Source organism: Alnus glutinosa, chromosome 9 (genome assembly GCF_958979055.1).
Source record: "Alnus glutinosa chromosome 9, dhAlnGlut1.1, whole genome shotgun sequence".
NCBI classification, from domain to species: domain Eukaryota; kingdom Viridiplantae; phylum Streptophyta; class Magnoliopsida; order Fagales; family Betulaceae; genus Alnus; species Alnus glutinosa.
The window spans coordinates 22,165,123-22,190,510 of record NC_084894.1 but is presented as its reverse complement, the minus strand read 5'-3'; the positions used below and the strand labels follow the sequence as shown (position 1 = coordinate 22,190,510).

Here is a 25,388-nt window from a genome sequence, read left to right as displayed (position 1 = left end):
CACATTATTAAATTAACGTTCTGGGGTAATTGTGAAGTAAAAATGTAATTTCTAACATTATTCAATTTGCATTGGGATATAGTCAGATGACTAAGATAAATGATATAGGTTAATGATTTTTTTATATCACATTGGTGTACATAAACTCTACACCAAGACACAGAGGGTGTGAGACTCATACATGTAGGTCTCATACATTTATAGGGTAATGATATGGAGATATGTTATGTGCACAACAATGCTGATGTGTCCAGCATTTTTATTTATTTATTTTTTTTTAAAAAAAGAATTGATTGCTGCACTACAAGAGTGCACAACAAGTGCACTCTCCCCCTCACATGAGGGTGGGCCCCACACCCTCATGTGAAGGGGAGGAGTGCACAAGTTGTAAAACTAATATTTCCCCAAAAAAAAAAATATTGGACATATCAGCATTGTTGTGCAATTGTTGTGTAAGAGTTGTGCAAAAAATATTGGACATACCACACTTTTATCCCATAATTATCCTGCAACGCTGATGTGAGAGTCACAACTAACATTGCGAGATAATTGGATAAAAACGTAGTTTCTAGCATTATTTAGCCTTATTGTAAGAGAATTGTAGAATAAAAATGTGGTTTTTAACATTACTCTAATCGTATTAATCAAATGTGGCTCCATCCATTCTTTACTTTTTACCAAAAATGACTTTGTTTTGTTGTATTTCTATGAATACTATAGTTTTTACTATAAGTTTCTTATAAATTGATATATCTATTGTATGTTGATACTTATTTTTTTTTTATTACCCTTTTAGCACCACACGACACTTATATAAGCTATTATGTGAATTTGTAAGAAGATTATAATAAAAGTTTATTCTATAAACATTTTTTCTTTACCAATCTTTACTCTAAGGGGAATAGATTTCAAGATTACATGGTAAGGAATTATGAGTATTCTCTTACATTTATGCCTTTAATTTAAAATTTGTTGCAAGGCTCCTGTTGTACCATTATAATGTTCGAGTATTTCCCTTTTAAGGTTTCGTTTGTTTTGACATAAATGTTTTATGTTGAAAAATATTTTCAATGAAATCATTTTCAAGAAAATTATTTAAGCTTAAAATATTTTTTAGTTTTTAGCTCATACAAAAATTTAGCAACAGTGGGCAACGACCAATGACCTCCAACGGTAACCAAAAAGGCTGGTGACTCCTAGCAACCTTCGACGAAATCTGGCGGCAATGGTTTGTGACGTCTGACGAAGTTCGATGGCGGCAAAAGAGGCTGACGACCTTCAGTGGTAGCGGAGAATGAACTGCGAGAGTGTGTGCGAAAATGAGAAATCAAACTCAAAAAGTAGTTTACGATTTTAAAAAAGAAAAATTATTTTACAAAAATTAAAGAAGGTTTTTATGATTAATCGTAAATGCTTTTGGTTTAACCACGATTTTATGTCATAGAAAACACCGAAAATGAAAAACATTTTCATAAAACATTTTATGTGGAAACAAAATAAGCTAAATCTCCTACTTAAAAAGAAAAAAAGAAAAAAAGAAAAAAAAAAAGAGAGCTAAATCTCTTCTTATTTTTTGTCCTCTATTTTTAATATGGTGATTTTTATTATTACATTTTTCTTTTTCCCTGTTTCATCATCTGTAGGCTTGACCCGTATTGAGTTTTGGTCCAAGGGCCGAGGCTCCTAAAATTGTAGAAGGGCCCAAAACCAAAAGGGCACTCTAGTAAAATACCAACCACGTTAAGCTCTCCATATTCAGCTCGCCCCCCACAAAGCCAAAACCCTAGTCCATCTTTTGCTCTCTTCTCAAGCTCCCACTCGCGGCCGCCATCTCTGCTGTCAGGTAAACCACAGGATCTCACTCTCTGTCTCTCTCGCAAGATTTGTAAATGTTTATATTGTTTGTTGAATGGCGATCCCTCTGTAGCGATTGATTTGTAATTAGTGTATCTTGGGCTTGTGAATGATTGGGTGTAACCTTTTTCAGGAGCTTGAATTTCTGAGGATGGTGAGAATCAGTGTGTTGAATGACGCTCTCAAGAGCATGTACAATGCCGAGAAGAGGGGGAAGCGGCAGGTCATGATCAGGCCGTCCTCCAAAGTGATCATCAAGTTTCTTCTGGTCATGCAGAAGCATGGTTTGTTCGATTGCGTTCATTTGTTGTCTCATGTGTTCTCATTTTTTTTTTGTACGATCCGAGTTATAATTTTATTTATTTATTATTTTTAATTTGGTTTTGAAGGTTACATTGGGGAGTTTGAGTATGTTGACGATCACAGATCTGGAAAAATTGTGGTTGAATTGAATGGAAGGCTGAACAAGTGCGGGGTTATAAGTCCTCGATTTGATGTTGGTGTTAAAGAGATCGAAGGCTGGACTGCCAGGCTGCTTCCGTCAAGACAGGTTAGCCTCAGAAACTTCTTATCTATTGTTCTTTGTATAACTTGGTTCTAACAAAAAGAATAATCATTGATGTGATTGTTTGTATATATGGTTAATGTATCGTTTGGTAGTGTGTTTAAAAAATTGCGATTTGAAAATGGGTTTTCAAATTGCAAGCAAGTAGTGCATTTTTAAAAATGCACAATTTTAAAGGCTAAATTGTAATTTTAAAGGTTAAATTGCTATTTATCTAAAGCTTAACTATGTTTTAAAAATCGCGTTTTCAAATCTCACGATTTGAAATTGCAAACCCAAATGGACCCTAAACCATATGCATGTTTTGAGAGCTTTTCAGATTTTCTTGCAATGTTTGCGAATCGAGGATCACATGCCATATATTGGGTGCTTTATGCCTACTAAAAGTGTATTGAGTGCTACTGTGCAATATGTAACTTCTTTAGAATGATAGTTTTGATGCAATGATGTGATCTCATCAATGGAGTCCATCACTTTTGGTGCGTGTTCGACAAGGGAAGTGGTTGCTGGTAGTGTTTGTGTGGAGTACACTTGCATATGTTGTGTAAGGGTGAAAATGCGGATACGGTTATTAATAATATCCGCATCAACAAAATGCGGTTATCACTTTTACATGTCAGTATCTGCATTATATGATTACTATCCCCTATCTGCATATGAGGCAATGACGTTTTGGATTACTATCTAAGTCTATATGCAAGATTAATTAATGTAATTATTACTATATGTAAGCTTAAATAAATTAAGATTTAACTTGTTACACAATTCGCGATTATTAGTCATAGAGGATCATTGTGAAAGATTTATTAGGATTTTGATTACCAAAGAAAAGAAAAGAAAAAGAAAAAAGTAAATGCAATGAGGTATATTTTTGAGATGATAGTGAAAAAAACTTAATATAACCTAAAGGTCCTAAACTTACTAAATTTAAACGATGTCGTTTTAGTGAATATATATATATATATATATATATATATATATATATATATATATATATATATATATATATATATATATAAAGGGAATGTATATATATGCGGATCTTAGTTTTTGCTTTATCTGCTCGCATTTTCATTCCTAATGTTGTGGGAACATTTGTATAACTTAATGGATGATTATCTTTAGATATAACCCATAATGCTGAATTGGATGTGTTCATTATTATATCCATTAGTTTTGGCAAGCTACTATGTGTTTGTTGTTGATTGGTGTTATAACTTTTGCAGTTTGGATATATTGTGCTGACCACGTCCGCCGGAATCATGGATCATGAAGAAGCAAGGAGGAAGAACGTCGGTGGCAAAGTACTTGGGTTCTTTTACTAAGAAGCATCTTAAGGATCCTTTTTGAAATTTTGGATGATCTGCTGAGTAGTTTCTCTATTCACTGGCCGAAAGAAAAGAAACTTAAAAAGACAATTTTCCTTCCAATGTTGGTATTAAATTTATTCTATAATTTGCAAGGACTTCTATATTTTGTTATGTTTTAATACTATTTTGCTTCAAGTTTGATATGTTTAGATGCTTACCAGTTTGATATGTTTAGATGCTTTCCATCCTTAGCATTGTTGAGTTTTATAAGTTGTGCTTTATTTTTGTTGGGGTTTTATTCTCATAATTTGTGATGTGCCATTTATTGTTCTTCAATTGAAAAAAAATGCCTTACGATTCATTGCAGTATGTTTTTTAGGTGCCAATTTGGGCTTTATCCAACATTAAGCTAATGTTGTCAGTTGTGCCAATGATTATTATTATTTTTTTATATAAATGAGTGAAAATAAAATTACAACAGCAAACTAAAACAAAAGAAAATTGCAGATAACTATAAACAAGATTGAGTGTTGGTAACAGTAACCTCAATTGCCTTCATGTCGGATCGCACAAAGCGTCACGTTTGTTGTTGGGGAACTGTGTAGCCACTCAGGAGCTACCTCGGCCATAGCTTATGCCACAACTGACTTGAGGAGGTGGCGTTGGTAAGCCATCCTAGTCAAGAAATTTGGTCACTGTCGGACGTGACGCATGATGTTTTTATAACATCTTAGTAATTTGAATAACTAAAAAACCGTCTTTATGTCAGCCGTTATGCAACCAAATTTCTCATTAGCTAGAAATTTGGATTGGATTGCTAATTTACTACAATGGAAGTTTATGCCCCCATAAAAAATGTTTAACTTTCTCGTTAATTTAAACCAAGTTTACATTTTTTCTAATCAGTTTAAGCTTTTAGAATATATGATAAGTTGACAAAGATAAAATTCTATGTTTTCCAATGTGACATTTTATTGACGTCTCGCTTCTCACACCTGTTCTCTCCTCCTCTTAAGAGAAATGAGACATTCTTTGACCTCCATTTAAGCTATGCAAGAAAAATTTAGAATCAAATCTTTGGAACAGAGAAGTTCCTTAGAATATTTTTTTGTTCAGGTACAGGTAATCTTTTGATCTGTTTACTTTTTTATAAGTACATGCCCCATAAGAATTGTTTACCTGAGATTGTTTTTTTTTTAATTTGTTAGTCTTGACACAAAGAATTTTAGCTCTTTCAAAATAATTTCATTGATGCCTCTTGTCCTTTCCCCTCTCTCCTCTCATGTTCAGCCTACAACATAATAGTTTTTGACCTAAGGTTGTACCTTGTCCTATAGTCATGATATAAGATAGAATTATATCTTTTCTAATGTGGTATCTTATTGACGTCTCGTCTTCGCACACTACTGTAAGGGAATTTCAATGTGGTATCTTATTGATGTCTCGTCTTCGCGCACTACTGTAAGGGAAAAAGATCTCACATTCCCACACATTTTACAGGAAATGAAACCTTCTATACCTTCCACTTAAGTTATACAAGAAAAATCTATAGCCAAATCCTTAAAATAGATAAGGATTTTTGTTTTTTCATTCTCACCAGTCACCAGGTACATATAATCCTTTGATTTGTTACTCTTTGAAGGTCTATGCCCCATAAGAATTGTTTACATGAGATTATCCTTTAATTTGTAAGTCCTGACACAAAGTTATAATTTTAGCTCTTTCAAATAAATTTCACGATGGGTCATCCCCTTTCTCCTCCTTCCTCTCATGTGCGACCTACAACATAAAAGTTTTTTTTTTTCCCTCACTATACCTTGGCCTATAATCATGATATAAGATAGAATTTCATCTTTTCCGATGTGGTATCTTATTGATGTCTCGTCTTTCTACACTCTTCAAAGAGAAAAGATCTCACCTTCTCACCTATTTTAAGAGAAATGAAACCTTCTTTACCCTCTACTTAAACTATACAAGAAAGATCATTAAACTATATAAGAAAGATCCAGAACCAAACCCTTGTAACATAAAAGTTTCGTAGGATCTTTTTTATCCAGTTTCAGATAATCTAATCTTTACATACATGTCTATTTCACACAATCTCGTACTCTGACATAATTCGCCCCCTTTCATGCATGGCCTTTTGGTTTGGTACATGCGATTATTTTGGATTGGGTTGGTTGCCGATAGCATAATATAAAAATATATAAAAAATTAAAAATTAAGAAAGATAAAATAAAATATTTTGAACTAAATCGCCAACGTAAAAAAAAAGAAAAAAAAAAAGAAAAAAAAAAAGGGCCAACTCACAAAGAAGGCAAGAAAAGCCAAGAGCTTTAATTATTCATCTAAGCTTCGAAAATAAAAGAGAAAAGAACATGAATTCTTTTCATGATTGACGAAGCTTGAACCACAAATGATCTCATTCTACATACACTGCCAAAGGGTCTTTAGTTGCCCAACCGATGATCAAACATGTCCCGCAACTTCAACGGCCACGATTCATGTGCCCACCGCCATCTTCCTCTTCATCACCGCCGTTGATCTCGCCGCTGCATGTCCTTGATGCCATGAGAAATGCAGTGGCCGGACGTACAGGTAGCTAGATGAAGGCCAGGGATGATGTCTCAAAGAGAATGAGTGAAGGGAAGGTTAACGAGCTTTAAAGGAGAATATGTTTTTGTGGGGGAGAGGATCTTCTAAGCATATGCTTGGAGCATTAACTTCCTGGCCCATATTTATATTCTTTTTTCCTTCTACTTTTCGATTATAATTATAATGGGAACGTGGATGCAATTTGCCCAACTTTTAATATTTGCATATATTTCTAGCATTTATATATATTATATCATATTTTTCAATATCTTCCTGCTTTTGGATTTTGGATCCTACTTGTTTTCCCTAATTATTTTTTTATTTTTTACTAATTAAAAGTTGATTACACATGTAAAAGGCATTCTAATTTCATGTTGACTCCCACTAAAAAAAATAAAAATAAATAATTCATACTGACCCGTGACAAAAAGTTATTCTGAAATTAATAAAAAACAAAGAAGTCAAATTATGTCAGAAATTTATTTATAATTTTTTTTTTCATCAAGTCAAAAGACATTAACATGTTAAAATTTTGTGACAAAATATAAAAACGAGAGAAAATAGTGGAAGCGGGTTCCTTGTTAGCTAGGCATTTACATCCACCCTTAAGATTTGTTCTAAAGATTACATTATACTTTTATTTTTTAATATACTTCACAATATAAATGATTAGTATTTATAGGAAAAATATGGTAGGTGAAAACAATACAAATAAGGTACAATCACGTACACATACATGAGAAATAATCCGTATTAAAAATTACATTTTCATTTAAGTAGTGCCAGACCAACAACTAGTCTACAACTCATCTTTTACAACTTGCTGACATGTGTTAGCAAGTTGTAAGTCTAACATATATATATATAACCTTTATGTTACATTATAACATATTTTTCAAATAAAAGACAAATCACTCCCAAATACAGTGGCAGATGCATTCCTAGGCTTAGGGCTGAGCATGAGGTGGGGGGGAGGGGGGGGGATGGGGATTTTTCGACCCCGCACCCCGCAGAAAATCCCATGCACCCGCACGGGGTGGGTGTGGACGGGGCGGGGTTCCCCGCGGGTTATGCCAAGGTGAGAAAAATGGTGTTTTTACACACACACATATTAAAAAAAGACTTGCATTGTGTTTTTATATCTAATCTTTTATTACTGTTATTTATTTATTTATTTATCTTTATATATATATATAAAGAAGCCACAGGTAGGACCACATCTTAGAGACAACCCAACCGTGGCCACTTGGCCAGACTCTTGCATAACCAAACACCCGATCCAGTTGGCTGGACATTATCCTGCTTCATAATTCTTGTGCAAAAATACATAACCTCTTTACAAAATTTGATCATTACTAATTTATTTTTTGCTAGATCTGGCAGTACATCTTCCTCAAAGACCAACTCATCATGGAAGCCTATATCTCTTTCAATCTCAACTCATTTGACATGTCTATTATCCAGTTAGAGCTAGTTGTGATCAGAATTATGAAACAACAAAGGATTTAATAAGACATTGCATAGATATATCACTAGAAAAATACTTACTTTCTTGTTGTTCTTCTCCGAAAATTACTTTGAGATGAGCTACACTCTGACGTGCGGGGAGGTGAGGGCATGAGGCGACGAGGGCGTGAGGGCCGGTGACTGGTGAGGACTGAGGAGAGTGGCGGAGTGAATGTGATGCAATGATGTAGACTGCGGCGCTTAGGGAGTTAGAAACTTAGAGAAGTTAAAGTTAGGGTTAGGTTAGATTCGTTAGAACTTAGAAGGATAGAAACTGAGACAAGTAAGAAAAATTGAAAGGGGCCAAAGCCCAAAGGGCTGTAAGCCTGCAGACTGCAGTGGCTGCTTTAGCCTGCTTGTGTTTTTTACATTTTTTTGCTTTTTTTTTTTTTCAAAATCTGCGGGGCGGGGCTGGGCGGGGACCCGAAAAATTTCAAGGGCCCGCCCCGCAACCAGCCCCGCATTGCGCAGGGGGCCCAAATAAGGCCCCGTGGCCCGCACCATGGGTGCGGATTTTAGGCTTTGCGAGGCGGGGCGGGGCGGGTATTGCGGGGAGGGGCGGGTTCTGCGGGGATTTGCTCAGCCCTACCTAGGCTAGAAGGGGCCGTAGCCCCTGTTGGAAAAAAATAAATTAGTAGTTTTTTTAATGGCCCCTATCCTACGGCGTACCTTTTTTTCAGACTTTTCTAATGTCCTAGCCCTACCACATTTTCCTTGTTTTTCTATCTGTAAGTGTAAGATCGAGTAAGTTGTACGTAGAAAAAAAAAAAAAAAAAAAAAAATTCTTCATACTTCTTCTATGCTCAGCGCCTCAGCCTAGCTACTACTAGTGTCACTGTGTCAGGAACTTTACATCATTATTACATGGGAAATGAAGAAAAAAAAAAATATTAATCAGTCAATTGTGTGGTGGAAGTGGAAGGCAAGAAGTGCTCTATGCTTGAGAAAATGAAACTGAGAAGAGATAGTCTATTAGTCTTTGACTCTTTGTAGAACCAAGAGCAGATTGAAGAAGAGAATAAGTGCACCTATGCACGCCATCGTCGCCATGGAGAGTGGAGAGGCATCGACAACTATTATGGACATGGTAATTGCTTTGAGGGTTTGGGTGACCGGGTCGTTCTGATTTTTTAATTTATTTTTCAGTTCATAATTTAACAAGCTATTTATAGCTCGATATTAGTGTTTTTTTTTTGTTGTCAATTTTTGTTGTTGTAGAATGCTTTCCAGGGTAAAACTAAAATAGAATTAGAGATAGTCATGGAAAGCTTTCTCTACATAGACTTCATTCTTCTTAGTTCTCAATTTTTATAACTTTCTCTTCATTTTTCTTAGTTCTTTGTTCTTATAAGATAAAAAAGTTCAAGAACCAAGGCTAATATATCGTCATTGGTATGAAGTATATGAATCTCTAACTCTAGCATATGCATATTTTTAGTTTGGCCCCTCCAATCACAATTATCTAGCTCCGCCATTGCCCAAATACATTAACAAACATACCCAAGACTCCATGAATCCTATATGGATGCTTTGTATACATTATTTATTTATGTAGCTTACGTTAGGATTAAGAATTTGGTAAAAGGGGATTTGGATTTTAGTATGTAGTGCAAATCAATTGACTTAAGTATCAACATTGATGATCTTGTAGCCTTGTGATTTTATTTATTTATTTATTTTTCGCGCTAGAGAAAAGCGTTTGAATCCAACCCAACATGGATGTGCGGTTTGTGAGGATAAGAGTTTTTTTTTTAATCAATGATAGAAAAGAAAAATTCAACACAACAATTTAAAATACAAATGAAATTGATAAATAAATTTAATCTATGTATTCAAAATTATTAGAAAAGGATAAGTAATTAACCCTGAGACATTCTCAAAATAATAACCGTAAAGATTGTATCTTTATGTAGGAATTAACTTATAAAATTAATTTTATCAACCTTGTATTTGTAAAAAGTTGTAACGAATTACCACAAGTAATTTATCATAACAAAATGGGATATTTATTTTATATCGTATGACATTTTTACACTAATTTAAACAATCCAATTTAAAGTCTATATAAATAAAGAGAAATGTTATACGTGCCTCACTCTTGCGATATTTGATGTGGTAGTGAAAATTATTATTGTATCCATAACTTAATAGTATGTGATTCATCCAAAATCTAATTGTAATTTTCACTGTCACGTCAAGAAATGTACACTTAAAAGTATGGGAGTATGAGTGTGTATAGCATTTCTCATATTTCTTCAGAAAAAAAAAAAAAAAGAGAAGCATTTATCATATATAAATTATGAGACATGGTGTTTAGTACACTTGGATTCTTCTCCCGTCATTCCATTCTAAAAATCAACCATTGAATTTGTGTAGAGAGGACAAGAGAATGATAGTAAAATACAAATATCATTTCTCGTAAATTATAATACATTTTTCTATATGTGCTATTCTGGGTGCTATAAGGCACCTAATGATCGACGTAGGTGTCTAACATCGAAGTACTAAAAAATTCTATTCTCTATAATTTTCCACTTCATTATGAAATTATTCATCTAAGTCGGCACCATGGAAGAGCTGTCATGTGTTAAAAGTCCAAAAGCATCCCAACATTAATTGTTGGAATTACATGGAAATATTCATAGCCAGTAATAAATTCCAATAAACTTGTTTGCATGGTCTTTGTCTCAGCGAAGTGTTAGGCCATGACCCATGTGCAGGAGCGGAACTATTAAGAATGTTTGGGCTACAGCAGCCAAGTCTCAAAATATTTGTTTTTTTTTTTTTAAAAAAAAAATATTTTATAATTCTGTTAAAATCAAATTTTTATCTCTGAATTCCTCATCGTCTCCCATGTCTAAAAAATTCTAGTCCCACCCCTGCACTGCACATGTTGTATGTTGTGTAGATATACACAAGAATGAGCTAATGAGGTGTACATGTATCTTGGCGTATTAATGGTCCAAATACCAACGTAAAAAGTAAGTGGAAAAAGACAGAGAGATACATGGAGATGTAGTAGGCTAATATGATCCGATGAAAGAGGGAAACCCACTATAAGATGGACGATGAAAGTCATTTAATAAAGCATCCTTTTTATATATATATATATATGATTTGCATCAATCTTGGTTTATACAGTATATAATCTCTCAGTTTGGCATTTATTTATTTATTTATTCTTTTTAAGCAAAAAAGGGTAGACCGGGGTGATCATAATGTTTTTTTTATCTGGGTAATACTATAGTAGCATTTATCTGTTGGCCGGACCTTAACAAGAAGGTCTTGAACGGTCTGTAAGGTAAGAGATTACAAACGTTCTCTCAAACCAATATAAGCCATAATCTGACCCAATCTAACTATGGTATCAATGAAACTTAAGCCGGTTTACATCGGTGGACATGAGGATTCTCATTACAGAAGTCACACCCATGTCCTTGAGTGATAATGCTTTTTAAGGTAATGTTTTGAATTATTGTTAACGTTTTTGTTTTTTTATTTAAAAAAAAAAAATTAAAAAAAAGAAGCGTTAACAACTGCAGGTCTAATGCAATCATGTACAAGAGCTAATAACTCACAATCAGAAAGTTACTTCTTTTTTTTCTTTTTTTATTAAAAAAAAAAACTCTTATAATCAGATAGTTTGGCTTTGCTTAGTCATATTTTAATTGGTCTAATTAGATTTTAGTTTGTTAAAATGGGTTGGACGAAACAAAACACAGAAAAAGATATATGATTGTTTTAAAGGAGCTATGATCTCTAAATGAGTACATGAAGATGTGGTTTTTGCAACAACCATAATTACATTTGCAAAATGCAGATATTATTTTTAAATATCCGTATTCGCATCTGTATAAGTATTGTAGCTATTATCTACTATCCACATATGATGTAGTATGCCTTTTGAGCCTTTTTTAGGTTTCTATTAAGGCCTATTTTAAATGATTTTAAAAATAATTTAGGTCGATTTTTAATGTTTTGGGCTTGTTTAAATCCTTTAGAATCTTTCTCTGTCCAGGTGCAGATAATCTTTTGATCTATTACTTTTTTAGAAGTATATGACCCATAAGAACTATTTACCCGAGATTGTTTTTTAATTTGTTAGTCTTGACACAAAGAATTTTAGCTCTTTCAAAATAATTTCATTGATGCCTCTTGTCCTTTCCCATCTCTCCTCTCATGTTCAGCCTACGACATAATAGTTTTTGACCTAAGGTTGTACCTTGTCCTATAGTCATGATATAAGATAGAATTATATCTTATCTAATGTGATATTTTATTGACGTCTCGTCTTTGCACACTATTGTAAGGAAATTTCAATGTGGTATCTTATTGATGTCTTGTCTTCGCGCACTACTGTAAGGGAAAAAGATCTCACATTCCCACCCATTTCACAGGAAATGAAACCTTCTATACCTTCCACTTAAGTTATACAAGAAAAATTCAGAGCCAAATCCTTAAAATAGATAAGGATTTTTGTTTTTTCATTCTCACCGGTCACCAGGTACATATAATCCTTTGATTTGTTACTCTTTGAAGGTCTATGCCCCGTAAGATTTGTTTACATGAGATTACCTTTAATTTGTAAGTCCTAACACAAAGTTATAATTTTAGCTCTTTCAAATAAATTTCACGATGGGTCATCCCCTTTTTCCTCCTTCCTCTCATGTGCGACCTACAACATAAAAGTTTTTTTTTTCCCTCACTATACCTTGGCCTGTAATCATGATATAAGATAGAATTTCATCTTTTCCGATGTGATATCTTTCTACACTCTTCAAAGAGAAAAGATCTCACATTCTCACCTATTTTAAGAGAAATGAAACCTTCTTTACCCTCTACTTAAACTATACAAGAAAGATCATTAAACTATATAAGAAAGATCTAGAACCAAACCCTTGTAACAGAAAAGTTTCGTAGGATCTTTTTTATCCAGTTTCAGATAATCTGATCTTTACATACATGTCTATTTCACACAATCTCGTACTCTGACATAATTCGCCCCCTTTCATGCATGGCCTTTTGGTTTGGTACATGCGATTATTTTGGATTGGGTTGGTTGCCGATAGCATAATATAAAAATATATAAAAAATTAAAAATTAAGAAAGATAAAATAAAATATTTTGAACTAAATCGCCAACGTAAAAAATCAAAAAAAAATCAAAAAAAAAAGGGCAACTCACAAAGAAGGCAAGAAAAGCCAAGAGCTTTAATTATTCATCTAAGCTTCGAAAATAAAAGAGAAAATAACATGAATTCTTTTCATGATTGACGAAGATTGAACCACAAATGATCTCATTCTACATACACTGCCAAAGGGTCTTTAGTTGCCCAACCGATGATCAAACATGTCCCGCAACTTCAACGGCCACGATTCATGTGCCCACCGCCATCTTCCTCTTCATCACCGCCGTTGGTCTCGCCGCTGCATGTCCTTGATGCCATGAGAAATGCAGTGGCCGGACGTACAGGTAGCTAGATGAAGGCCAGGGATGATGTCTCAAAGAGAATGAGTGAAGGGAAGGTTAACGAGCTTTAAAGGAGAATATGTTTTTGTGGGGGAGAGGATCTTCTAAGCATATGCTTGGAGCATTAACTTCCTGGCCCATATATATATTCTTTTTTCCTTCTACTTTTCGATTATAATTATAATGGGAACGTGGATGCAATTTGCCTAACTTTTAATATTTGCATATATTTCTAGCATTTATATATATATATTATATCATATTTTGCAATATCGATCTTCCTGCTTTTGGATTTTGGATCATACTTGTTTTCCCTAATTGTTTTTTTATTTTTACTAATTAAAAGTTGATTACGCATGTAAAAGACATTATAATTTCATGTTGACTCCCACTAAAAAAAAAAAAAAAAAAAAAAAAAAAAAACAAATTCATACTGACTCGTGACAGAAAGTTATTCCAAAATTATTTTAAAACAAAGTAGTCAAAATTATGTCAGACATTTATTTATGATTATTTTTTTTTTCTCAAGTCAAAAGACATTAATATGTGTTCAAAAAAAAAAGAAAAGACATTAATATGTTAAAATTTTGTAACAAAATATAGAGGCATCTACGTCCATCCTTAAGATTTGCTCTAAGGATTACATTGGGCTTTTATTTTATTTTTGATATACTTCACAATATCAATGATCACTATTTATAAGAGAAATGTGGCAGGTAAAAACAATACAAATAAGGTACAATCACACATGCATGAGAAATAATTCATATAAAAATTACGTTTTCACTTTAAGTAATACTAGACCAACAACTAGTCTACAACTTTACAACTTGCTTACATGTGTTAGCAAGTTGTAAGTCTAACATTTTTTTTTTGAATGACCTTTTATGTTACATTATAACACATTTTTCAAATAAAAGACAAAAATCACTTCCAAATACAGTGGCAGATGCATTCCTAGGCTAGAAGGGGCCGTGGGCCCTGTTTTTTTTTTTTTAAAAAAAATTGTAATTTTTCTAATGGCCCCTACCTTACGGCCCACCTCTTTTTAGACATTTCTAATGTCCTAGCCCGACCACATTTTCCTTGTTTTTCTTCCTGTAAGTGTAAAATCAAGTCAGTCATACGTAAAAAAAAAATTCTCCATACTCTTATGCTCAATGCCTCAGCCTACTACTAGTGTCACTGTGTCAGGAACTTTACATCATCATTACATGGGAAATGAAGAAGAAAAAAAAACGTATCAATCAGTCAATCGTGTGGTGGAAGTAGAAGGCAAGAAGTGTGCTTGAGAAAATGAAACGGAGAAGAGATAGTCTATTAGTATTTGACTCTTTGTTACTTTGTAGAACCAAGAGAAAATTGAAGAACAGAAGAAGTGCACTTGTGCATGCCATCATTGCCATGGGGACTAGAGAGGCATCAACAATTATTATGGACATGGTAATTGCTTTTAGGGTTTGGGTGACTGGGTTGTTCTGACTTTTTTAATTTATTTTTCAGTTCATAATTTGACAAGCTATTTAGAGTATTTAGAGTTAGATATTAGGGTTTTTTTTTTTTGTCAATTTTTGTTGTTGCAGAATGCTTTCCGGTCATTGCAAAGTAAAACTAAAATAGAATTAGAGATAGTCATGAAAAGCTTTCTCTACATAGACTACATTCTTCTTAGTTCTCAGTTTTTATAGCTTTCTCTTCATTCTTTTTAGTTCTATGTTCTTATAAGATAAATAAGTTCAAGAACCAAGGCCCATATATTGTCATTGGTATGAAGTATATGAATCTCTAGACTCTAGCATATTTTTAGTTTAGCCCCTCCAATCATAATTATTTGGCTCTGCCACTGTCCAAATACATTAACAAACATACCCAAGACTCCATGAATCCTATATAGATGCTTTGTATACAATATTTATTTATGTAGCTTACGTTAGGATTAAGAATTTGGTAGAAGGGGATTTGGATTTTAATTTGTAGTGCAAATCAATTGAATTAGGTATCAACATTGATGATCTTGTAGCTTTGTGATATATATTTTTTTTCTCACTAAAGAAAAGTGTTTGAATCCAACCCAACATGGATGTGCGGTTTGTGAGGACAAGAGAGTTTTATTTTTTTTATTTTTTTTTGTCAATGATAGAAAAGAAAAATTCAACACAAAAATTTAAAATACAAATGAAATTGATAAATAAATTTAATCTATGTATTCAAAATTATTAGAAAAGGATAAGTAACCCAGCTGAGACATTCTCAAAATAATAATCGTAAAGATTGTATCTTTATTTAGGAACTTTTATAAAATTTGAAAAATAAATATTTGACTTCTAAATATCAAATGCATGTTCGTGTGCAACAAAATATCTTAAATGCAGAAAATAAAATAGACAAGATATTTGTTAACAAAGTGAAAATTCTGTGAAGAGAAAAACCACTCCGGGGTAGCCAAAATCAAGAAATCCACTATCCAAACTTTCCAAAGATAAAACAAGTTACAAAGCACTCGTACTTACAAAACCTATTGCAGTAATCATGCCTTTAACTATAACACGAAGTTCATTGTGAATGCTTCCCAACCAAATCTCCTACCTGAAGGGGTCTTTGATGGAATCACAACCAAGCCTCCAACTTCACATGAACAAAGAGCACACACCGACAACGACTAGCAGATCTTAAATTCTCTCTAAATACCCTCTCTAAGCACTATGAAATTCTATACTGAATTCTTATAAATATCAAGCCTTGAGCCATCTATTTATAGGCTTACAGAAAATCTAATTTTGCTCAAAATCGAACCCTTACGAGTTGGGGTCCGGACGGAAGTTAGCCTCGTCCGAACAGTCTTCTACGACCGCCTTTCCAGAATAGCGCGATTCTTCCCATAATAGGACTGCGTTCAGACGGCTTGGCCGAGCGTCCGAACGGTCTTCATTGTCACTCCTTTCTGCATCTGTAAAGGAAACCTGGAATATTCTGGAACGCTGGATAGTGTCTGAATGTGTGCCACATCGTCCAGATATCTTGCAGAAACTTTTCAAACAGTGTCGACTGAAATCCAATTCCGTTTAGAACTTGGAGTAGCTTGACCTAGCATCCGGAAGGTGTAGCTCGATCGTCCGGACAGCTGCAACGCTGAAGTTTCTAAACACTGCGGGGCGTCCGGAGGCCTTCAAAGGCCTGTCTGGACGGTTGTACAAGAACCGGTTGTTCTGACTTGAAAATTGCATGGAATCTTCATGGAAATCTTCTAGAAACTTATGACCAACACATGGCATAAAATGAGACACTGTCCATATTACATGAAGACTCTGAATAGAACCGAAAATCCTGTTTAAAAAGCAACCGTTACATAAAGTGTTTTTGTCAATTAGAATGTTGCCAATATAAAATACTAACAAAATTGACTTTATAAACCTTGTATTTGTAAAAAGTTGTAACGAATTACCATAAGTAATTTATCATAACAAAATGGGATATTTATTTTACATCTTATGACATTTTTACACTAATTTAAACAATCCAATTTCAAGTCTATATAAATAAAGAGAAATGTTATACATGCCCCACTCCTACGCTATTTGATGTGACCATGAAAATTATTATTGGATCCAAAACTCAATAGTATGCGATTCATCCAAAATCTAATTATAATTTTCACTGTCACGTCAAGAAGTGTACACTTGAAAAGTATGGGAGTATGAGTGCGTATAGCATTTCTCATATATAAATTATGAGACACGGTATTTAGTACACTTGGATTCTTCGCCCATAATTCAATTCTGAAAATTAACCATTAAATTTGTGTGAGAGGACAAGAGAATGATAGTAAAATACAAAAATCATTTTTTGTAAATTATAATACATTTTTCTATATGTGCTATTCTATGTGTTATAAGGCACCTAATAATCGACGTAGGTGTCTAACATCGAAGTACTAAAAAATTCTATATTTATTTATTTTCCCTCTCTTCGGCTTTTCTCTTTAATTTTCCACTTCATTATGAAATTATTCATCTAAGTCGGCACCATGGAAGAGCTGTCATGTGTTAAAAGTCCAAAAGCATCCCAGCAATTGTTGGAATTACATGGAAATATTCATAGCCAGTAGTAATTTCCAATAAACTTGTTTGCATGGTCTTTGTCTTAGCGAAGTGTTAGGCCATGACCCATGTGCAGGAGCGGAACTATTAAGAATGTTTGGGCTACAGCAGCCAAGTCTCAAAATATTTGTTTGTTTTTTTTTTTTTTTTTTTTTTTTTTAAATCAAATTTTTATCTCTCAATTCCTTTTAAAAAAACTTCGTCTCCCATGTCTAAAAAATTCTAGTCCCACCCCATATATATATATATATATCACAAACAGATAATTTATAGTTGATGCTCTAGCTCTCTGTCCGTGCATGAGTTACAAAAATGGTGTCTTCTTTTTGGACCATCTTTTGCAAGTGGAGACGATTGTACAAAATAAATCATGGACCCACTCCGTTTGATATTTTTTGTTTTTTTTTTTGTTTTTAAAAGCAAAAAGGGTAAATCGGGGCGATCAGAATAGTTTTTATATCTTGGCGATACTAAAGTAGCATTTATTTGTTGGGACCTTAACAAGAGGGTTTTAGATGGTCTGCAAAGTAGGGGATCATAGACACTCTCTCAAACCGATGTGAGCCATAATTTGACCCGATCTAACTATGGTATCAGTGCAACTTAAGCCGATTTACGCCAATAGGCATGAGGATTCTCATTGCAGAAGTCAAACCGATGTCCTTAAGTGATAATGCCTTTTAAGGTAATGTTATGAATTATTGTTAACGTTTTTGTTTTGTTTTTTTTGAAAGGAAAAAAGAAAAAAAGAAAAAAAAGAAAAAAAGAAAAGAAAAAAGGAAAGAAGTAACTTTCTGATTGTGAGTTATTAGCTCTCGGAGTAATCTCTCCAAGCCATCAAAGTACTTCATGATTGCATTAGACCCGTGGTTGTTAACGGTTTTTTTTTTTTTTTTTTTTTTTTTAATAAAAAACCCTTATAATCAGATTGTTTGGCTTTGCTTAGTCAGCTACATTTGTAAAATGCAGATATTACTTTTAAATATCCACATTTGCATCTGTACGGATATTGTGGCTATTATCTACTATTCATATATGATGTAGTATGCCTTTTGAGCCTTTTTTTAAGTTTCTATTAAGGCCTATTTTAAACGATTTTAAAAATAATTTAGACCAATTTTTTATGTTTTGGGTTTATTTAAATTCTTTAGAATCATTCTCTGTCCAGGTGCAGATAATCTTTTGATCCATTACTTTTTTAGAAGTATATGCCCCATAAGAACTATTTACCCGAGATTGTTTTTTAATTTGTTAGTCTTAACAAAAAGTTGGAATTTTAGCTCTATCAAAATAATTTCATTGACGCCTTGTGCCATTTCTCCTCTTTTCTCTCATGTGCGGCCTACAATATAAAAGTTTTTGACCTAAGGTGGTACCTTGTCCTATAGTCATGATATAAGACAAAATTCTATCTTTTTTGATGTGGTATCTTACTGACATCTTGTCTTCGCGCACTACTGTAAGGGAAAAAAGATCTCGCATTCCCACCCATTTCAAGGGAAAGAGAATCCTCTATACCTTCCACTTAAGCTCTATACACAAGAAAGATCTAGAGCCAGATCTTTAAAATAGAGGAGGATTATTATTATTATTATTATTATTTTTTTTTTCATTCTCACTCGGTAGATATAATCCTTTAATTTATAAGTCCTGACACAAAGTTATAATTTTAGCTCTTTCAAAGTAATTTCACGATGGGTCGTCCCCTTCCTCCTCATTCCTCACATGTGCGACCTACAACATAGAAGGTTTTTTTCTTTACCTCGCTATACCTTGGCCTGTAATCATGATATAAGATAGAATTTCATCATTTTCGATGTGATATCTTATTGATGTCTCGTCTTCCTATACCCTTCAAAGAGAAAAGATCTCACATTCTCACTCATTCTATAGGAAAGGAAACCTTCTTTACTCTCTGCTTAAACTATACAAGAAAATTCCTTAAATATACAAGAAAGATCTAGAACCAAACCCTTGTAACAGAAAAGTTTCGTAAGATCTTTTTTAATCCAGTTTCAGATAATCTCACCTTCTCAGACATATCTATTTCACTCAATCTCGTACTTTGACATGATTCGCCCCCTTTCATGCATGGCCTTTTGGTTTGGTACATACGATTATTTTGGATTGGGTTCGTTGCCGATAGCATAATATAAAAATATTAAAAAAATTAAAAATTAAGAAAGATAAAATAAAATATTTTGAACTAAATCGCCAACGTAAAAAAAAGAAAAAAAAAAAAGGCCAACTCACAAAGAAGGCAAGAAAAGCCAAGAGCTTTAATTATTCATCTAAGCTTCGAAAATAAAAGAGAAAAGAACATGAATTCTTTTCATGATTGACGAAGCTTGAACCACAAATGATCTCATTCTACATACACTGCCAAAGGGTCTTTAGTTGCCCAACCGATGATCAAACATGTCCCGCAACTTCAACGGCCACGATTCATGTGCCCACCGCCATCTTCCTCTTCATCACCGCCGTTGATCTCGCCGCTGCATGTCCTTGATGCCATGAGAAATGCAGTGGCCGGACGTACAGGTAGTTAGATGAAGGCCACGGATGATGTCTCAAAGAGAATGAGTGAAGGGAAGGTTAACGAGCTTTAAAGGAGAATATGTTTTTGTGGGGGAGAGGATCTTCTAAGCATATGCTTGGAGCATTAACTTCCTGGCCCATATTTATTCTTTTTTCCTTCTACTTTTCGATTATAATTATAATGGGAACGTGGATGCAATTTGCCTAACTTTTAATATTTGCATATATTTCTAGCATTTATATATATATTATATTATATTTTGCAATATCTTCCTGCTTTTGGATTTTGGATCCTACTTGTTTTCCCTAATTATTTTTTATTTTTTACTAATTAAAAGTTGATTACGCATGTAAAAGGCATTCTAATTTCATACCGACTCCCAAAAAAAAAAACAAAAAAAAAATTCATACTGACCCGTGACAAAAAGTTATTCTGAAATTAATATAAAACAAAGAAGTCAAATTATGTCAGAAATTTATTTATAATTTTTTTTTTCATCAAGTCAAAAGACATTAACATGTTAAAATTTTGTGACAAAATATAAAAACGAGAGAAAATAGTGGAAGCGGGTTCTTTGTTAGCTACGCATCTACGTCCACCCTTAAGATTTGACCCAAGGACAATATTATACTTTTATTTTTTTGATGATATACTTCACAATATAAATGATCACTATTTATAAGAGAAATGTGGTAGGGAAAAACAATACAAATTAATAAGGTACAATCACACGTACATGAGAAATAATCCATGTAAAAATTACGTTTTCACTTTAAGTAATGCTAGGCCAACAATTAGTCTACAACTCATCTTTGATAACTTGCTCATATGTGTTAGCAAGTTGCAAGTCTAACATTTTTTTTTTTATAACATATATGTTACATTATAACACATTTTTTAAATAAAAGACAAAAATCACTTCCAAATACCTTGGCGGATGTATTCCTAGGCTAGAAAGGGCCGTAGCCCTGCTGGGAAAAAAAAAATTAGTAATTTTTCTAATTGCCTCTATCCTACGGCTCACCTCTTTTCAGACTTTTCTAATGTCCTAGCCCCACCACCTTTTCCTTGTTTTTCTTTTTGTAAGTGTAAGATCAAGTTAGTTGTACATAGAAAAATAAAATAAAATACATCCATACTTCTATGCTCAGCGCCTCAGCCTACTACTAGTGTCACTGTGTCAAGAATTTTACATCATCATTACATGGGAAATGAAGAAAAAAAAAACGTATCAATCAGTCAATTGTGTGGTGGAAGTGGAAGGCAAGAAGTGCTTTGTGCTTGGAAAAATGAAACGGAGAAGAGATAGTCTATTAGTCTTAATTTGCCTCTTTGTTACTTTGTAGAACCAAGAGAAGATTGAAGAACAGAAGAAGTATACCTGTGCACGCCATTGTCGCCATGGATACTAGAAAGGCATCGACAACTATTATGGACATGGTAATTGCCTTTAGGGTTTGGGTGATTGGGTCGTTCTGATTTTTTAATTTATTTATCAGTTCATAATTTGACAAGCTATTTAGAGCTCGATATTATGGTTTTTTTTTTTTTTGGGTCAATTTTAGTTGTTATAAAATGCTTTCCAGTCACTGCACGGTAAAACTAAAATAGAATTAGAGATGGTCATGGAAATCTTTCTCTACATAGACTACATTCTTCTTAGTTCTCAGTTTTTATAACTTTCTCTTCATTTTTCTTAATCATATGTTCTTATAAGATAAAGAAGTTCAAGAACCAAGGCCCATATATCGTCATTGGTATGAAGTATATGAATCTCTAGACTCTAGCATACGTATATTTGTAGTTTGGCCCCTCCAATCACAATTATCTGGCTCCGTCACTCTCCAAATGCATTAACAAACATACCAAAAACTCCATGGATCCTATATAGATGCTTTGTATACATTAATTATTTGTGTAGCTTACGTTAGGATTAAGAATTTGGTAGAAGGGGATTTGAATTTTAATATGTAGTGCAAATCAATTGAATTAGGTATCAACATTGATGATCTTGTAGCCTAGCTAGTGACATTTTTTTTCCCTCTCACTAAAGAAAAGTGTTTGAATCCAACCCAACATGGATGTGCGGTTTGTGAGGATATTAAGATGGACGATGAAGTCATTTAATAAAGTATCCTTTTTATATATATCATCTGCACCAATCATGGTTTAGACAATATATAATCTCTCTCTATACCTAATCATATATATATTTATATATTTCACAAACAGATAATTTCTAGTTGATGCTCTAGCTCTCTGACCTTGCTTTACAGAATGATTTTTTTATTTGAACGATATTATATAGTAGCATTTATCTATTGGGACAGTAACAAGAGGGCCTTAGACGGTCTGGAAAGCAAAAATCTGACCAGTCTAATTATAGCATCAGTCAAACTTAAGGAGGTTTAGGGTTCGTTTGGGTTTGCGATTTCAAAAAGTGCGATTTAAAATAACGATTTTAAAATGTGCGATTTGAAAAAAGTGATTTTTAAAAACGCAGTTAAGCGTTTGGCAAAATCGCAGTTTAGCCTTTAAAATCGCAAATTTACTTTTAAAATTCTGTGTTTTCAAAAAAGCACCATCTTATCTGAGATTTGAAAAAGTAGATTTTCTGTGTTTTCAAATCGCAATTTTTAAAAACGCAGTTTCCAAACGATCTATGTTCTGTGATTTGGTTTAAAATCGCACTTATTGTCTACGAAATTGCAATCCCAAACGCACCCTTACACCGATAGACATGAGAATTTTCATTGCTGAAGTCAAATCTATGTCCTTTGTGGTGATAATGCTTTTTAGGCAATGTATTTTATATTTTTTGTTTGTAAAATTGTTTGAACGTGACATAAAATTAAATTAATTTCAAAGATTTTGTGTTTTGAATTATTGTTCACGTTTTTAAAAAAAAAAAGGAAAAAAAAAAAAAACAAAGTTTCAACAACCGCAATAATTACACTTTGGCGTTCAATCATGAAGTACTTGATGAGTTGATGGCTTGGAGAGATTACTCCAAGAGCCAATAACTCACAATCAGAAAGTTACTTTTTTTAAAAAAATCAACTTAGAATCAGATAGTTTGGCTTTGCTTAGTCATATTTTAATTGGTCTTAGATTTTAGTTTATTAAAATGGGTTGGACGTGACAAAACACAGAAAAAGATATATGGTTGTTTCGAAGGAGTTGTGATATTTAATGATTATAGATGCATAGGGGTGTACATGCAAATCCGGTTTTTGTAACAACCACAGCTACATTTGTAAAATGCAGGTATCATTTTTAAATATTCGAATTTGCATCTGTACGAGTATTACGGTTATTATTCACTATCCACGTGTTATGTAATATGCATTTTGAACCTTCTTTAGGTTTCTATTAAAGCCTATTTTAAACGATTTTGAAAATAATTTAGGCTGATTTTAGTGTTTTAGGCTGGTTGAATTTTTTTTGAAGCCCTAATCTTTTTAAAATAATATTGATTTCACATTAACTTTACTTTTTTGCCTAAGTATTACACGAAAAGAGCAACAAAGCGAACCAAACCAATGTAAACATAATCTATACTTAATCTAAAATGATATCATTTTGGTATTAAACACCATGACGACGACATTTTGGTGAATTTATTAAATATAATATAATATATATATAAAAGTGTTGGAACAAGTGGCTTATATTCTCTTGAGCATAAAGAATAATATGAGAATACTAGTAAAGTGGCTAGTTGGCAAAGCGGTACAGGGTATTTTTGGGTTTTTCATATCTATCTATACATTAGGGTTTTGCTATAAATATGTTATACTGTAACGCTAAATCATATTATTAAATATAGCCGCACTTTTGTGGACATAGGTAAATTGCTGAATCACGTAAATTTTGTCTTGTTTCTCTCTTTTCAATTCCTTAGTTTTCATCATCGTTGTGCATGGTAACAACAAAAATATATGCGAATGCAATTAATAACTGCGTCCGCATACTCTAAAACCGTTATCCTCATATGCGAATACTTTTTTTGCTATCTGCATGTACGGATAGGGAATGCGGCGGTTAATATCTGCTCGCATGTACACTTCTAATTATACAGTAAACTGTATTGTAAAAAATAATAATCAACTAACTACCATTATTTTATCAGTAACCATCATTTAAATAAGAGATATGATACATTGTTACCCCAAGACATAATTTATGACCACCTTTGCCATGATATCATACATAAAGTAAAATAAAAATAAAAATAAAAATTTAATAGTTAAATAATTATTCTCTATTTCACTTAATGAAATTTAAAAACGTAAATGTCACTTGAAATAGAGAAATAGTATAAATATATCTCCAAAACATCTTATTTTCAAATTTATTATTGAATTTATAGGACCTACGTTAAACCTTATAAATTTAATGGTAAATTTAAAACTTGTTTGTACGCAAATATATAAAAAATATATGTATATTATTTCTTGTTTAAATATTGGGAATTATTGGTGTCAGGATCATTGCACGCGATTCGTAGGGTCGGGTCTTGGTAGCTCGTAGCTTAACACTTAGTAGCCATGCCAATCCACTTGTTGCAGAGGCCTGTGTTGCTTTATACGCTGTTATGCTCAATAAAGATTCAGGTTTGCTTGACATCATACTAGAAGGAGATGCTTTGCATGTAGTGAATGGGATTAAGTCGGACTTCCCTTCTCTGAGCAGAATTGGGCACTACGCTGATGAGATTAAGTCAAAACTGAACTTCCTTTGCTTCTCTACTATTCTTCATATGGAAAAGGAGGCTAATTCTGTCGCTCATACTTTAATAAAAGTAGTTGTGTTTAATGTTTTGGATTCAATATAAGTGGAGGAAATTCCACTTTATGTCTCTAATATTGTTTTTTTGAGAGTCTCTATTACTCTGATCTTTGACTCGGTAGCTCGGACCACGTCCTAGTTTTGTCAGAAAAATAAAAATAAAAATTTATATTCAATATGACCTGTGGCCAACCTGGTCAAAGTTGTCAGAGTCTTTTGAAATTGGTTCCATTTCCAAAACACAAACAATCTCATCTCCATGTTATCAATATATAAAAAAAAAAAAAAAAAAAAATCATATCTCCATGCTGTGGGTCCACTGGCATTTATAACTCTACGATCATATCTTAATCTTTGGATTCAGAGTTTCAAACGTAATAATTGATTAACACACATATTAGGCTATGCAAGTTATACACTGAAAATGTGCTCTATATATAAAGAAACGATTGCCATTTGGCGGTGATGATATTGGTGGGTTTGGGCGGCTCTGATAGCATGCAGCCATACCCACATATGACAGTTGTAACTTAAAGCTTTGACAAAGAGGGATCTTGTTTGGTGATCATTAGGATGCCAGCTCATACACCCAGATTCAGTCTCCTACATTCATGACCATCTGTATTATATCTACGCTTACCATTCAGAAAAGGACACCTGCG

At 33.3% G+C, this 25,388-nt stretch overlaps 1 protein-coding gene across 1 annotated transcript; it reads left to right on the top strand.

The window, feature by feature from the left end:
- Positions 1-1,716: 1,716 nt before the first annotated feature.
- On the top strand, positions 1,717-3,932 carry LOC133877798 (small ribosomal subunit protein uS8z/uS8w). The gene is made up of 4 exons (XM_062316212.1): positions 1,717-1,843; positions 1,988-2,138; positions 2,244-2,404; positions 3,646-3,932. The coding sequence occupies exons 2-4, from the start codon at positions 2,006-2,008 to the stop codon at positions 3,742-3,744; spliced, it is 393 nt and encodes a 130-aa protein (XP_062172196.1). The 5' UTR covers positions 1,717-1,843; positions 1,988-2,005; the 3' UTR covers positions 3,745-3,932.
- The last annotated feature ends 21,456 nt before the right edge of the window (positions 3,933-25,388 follow it).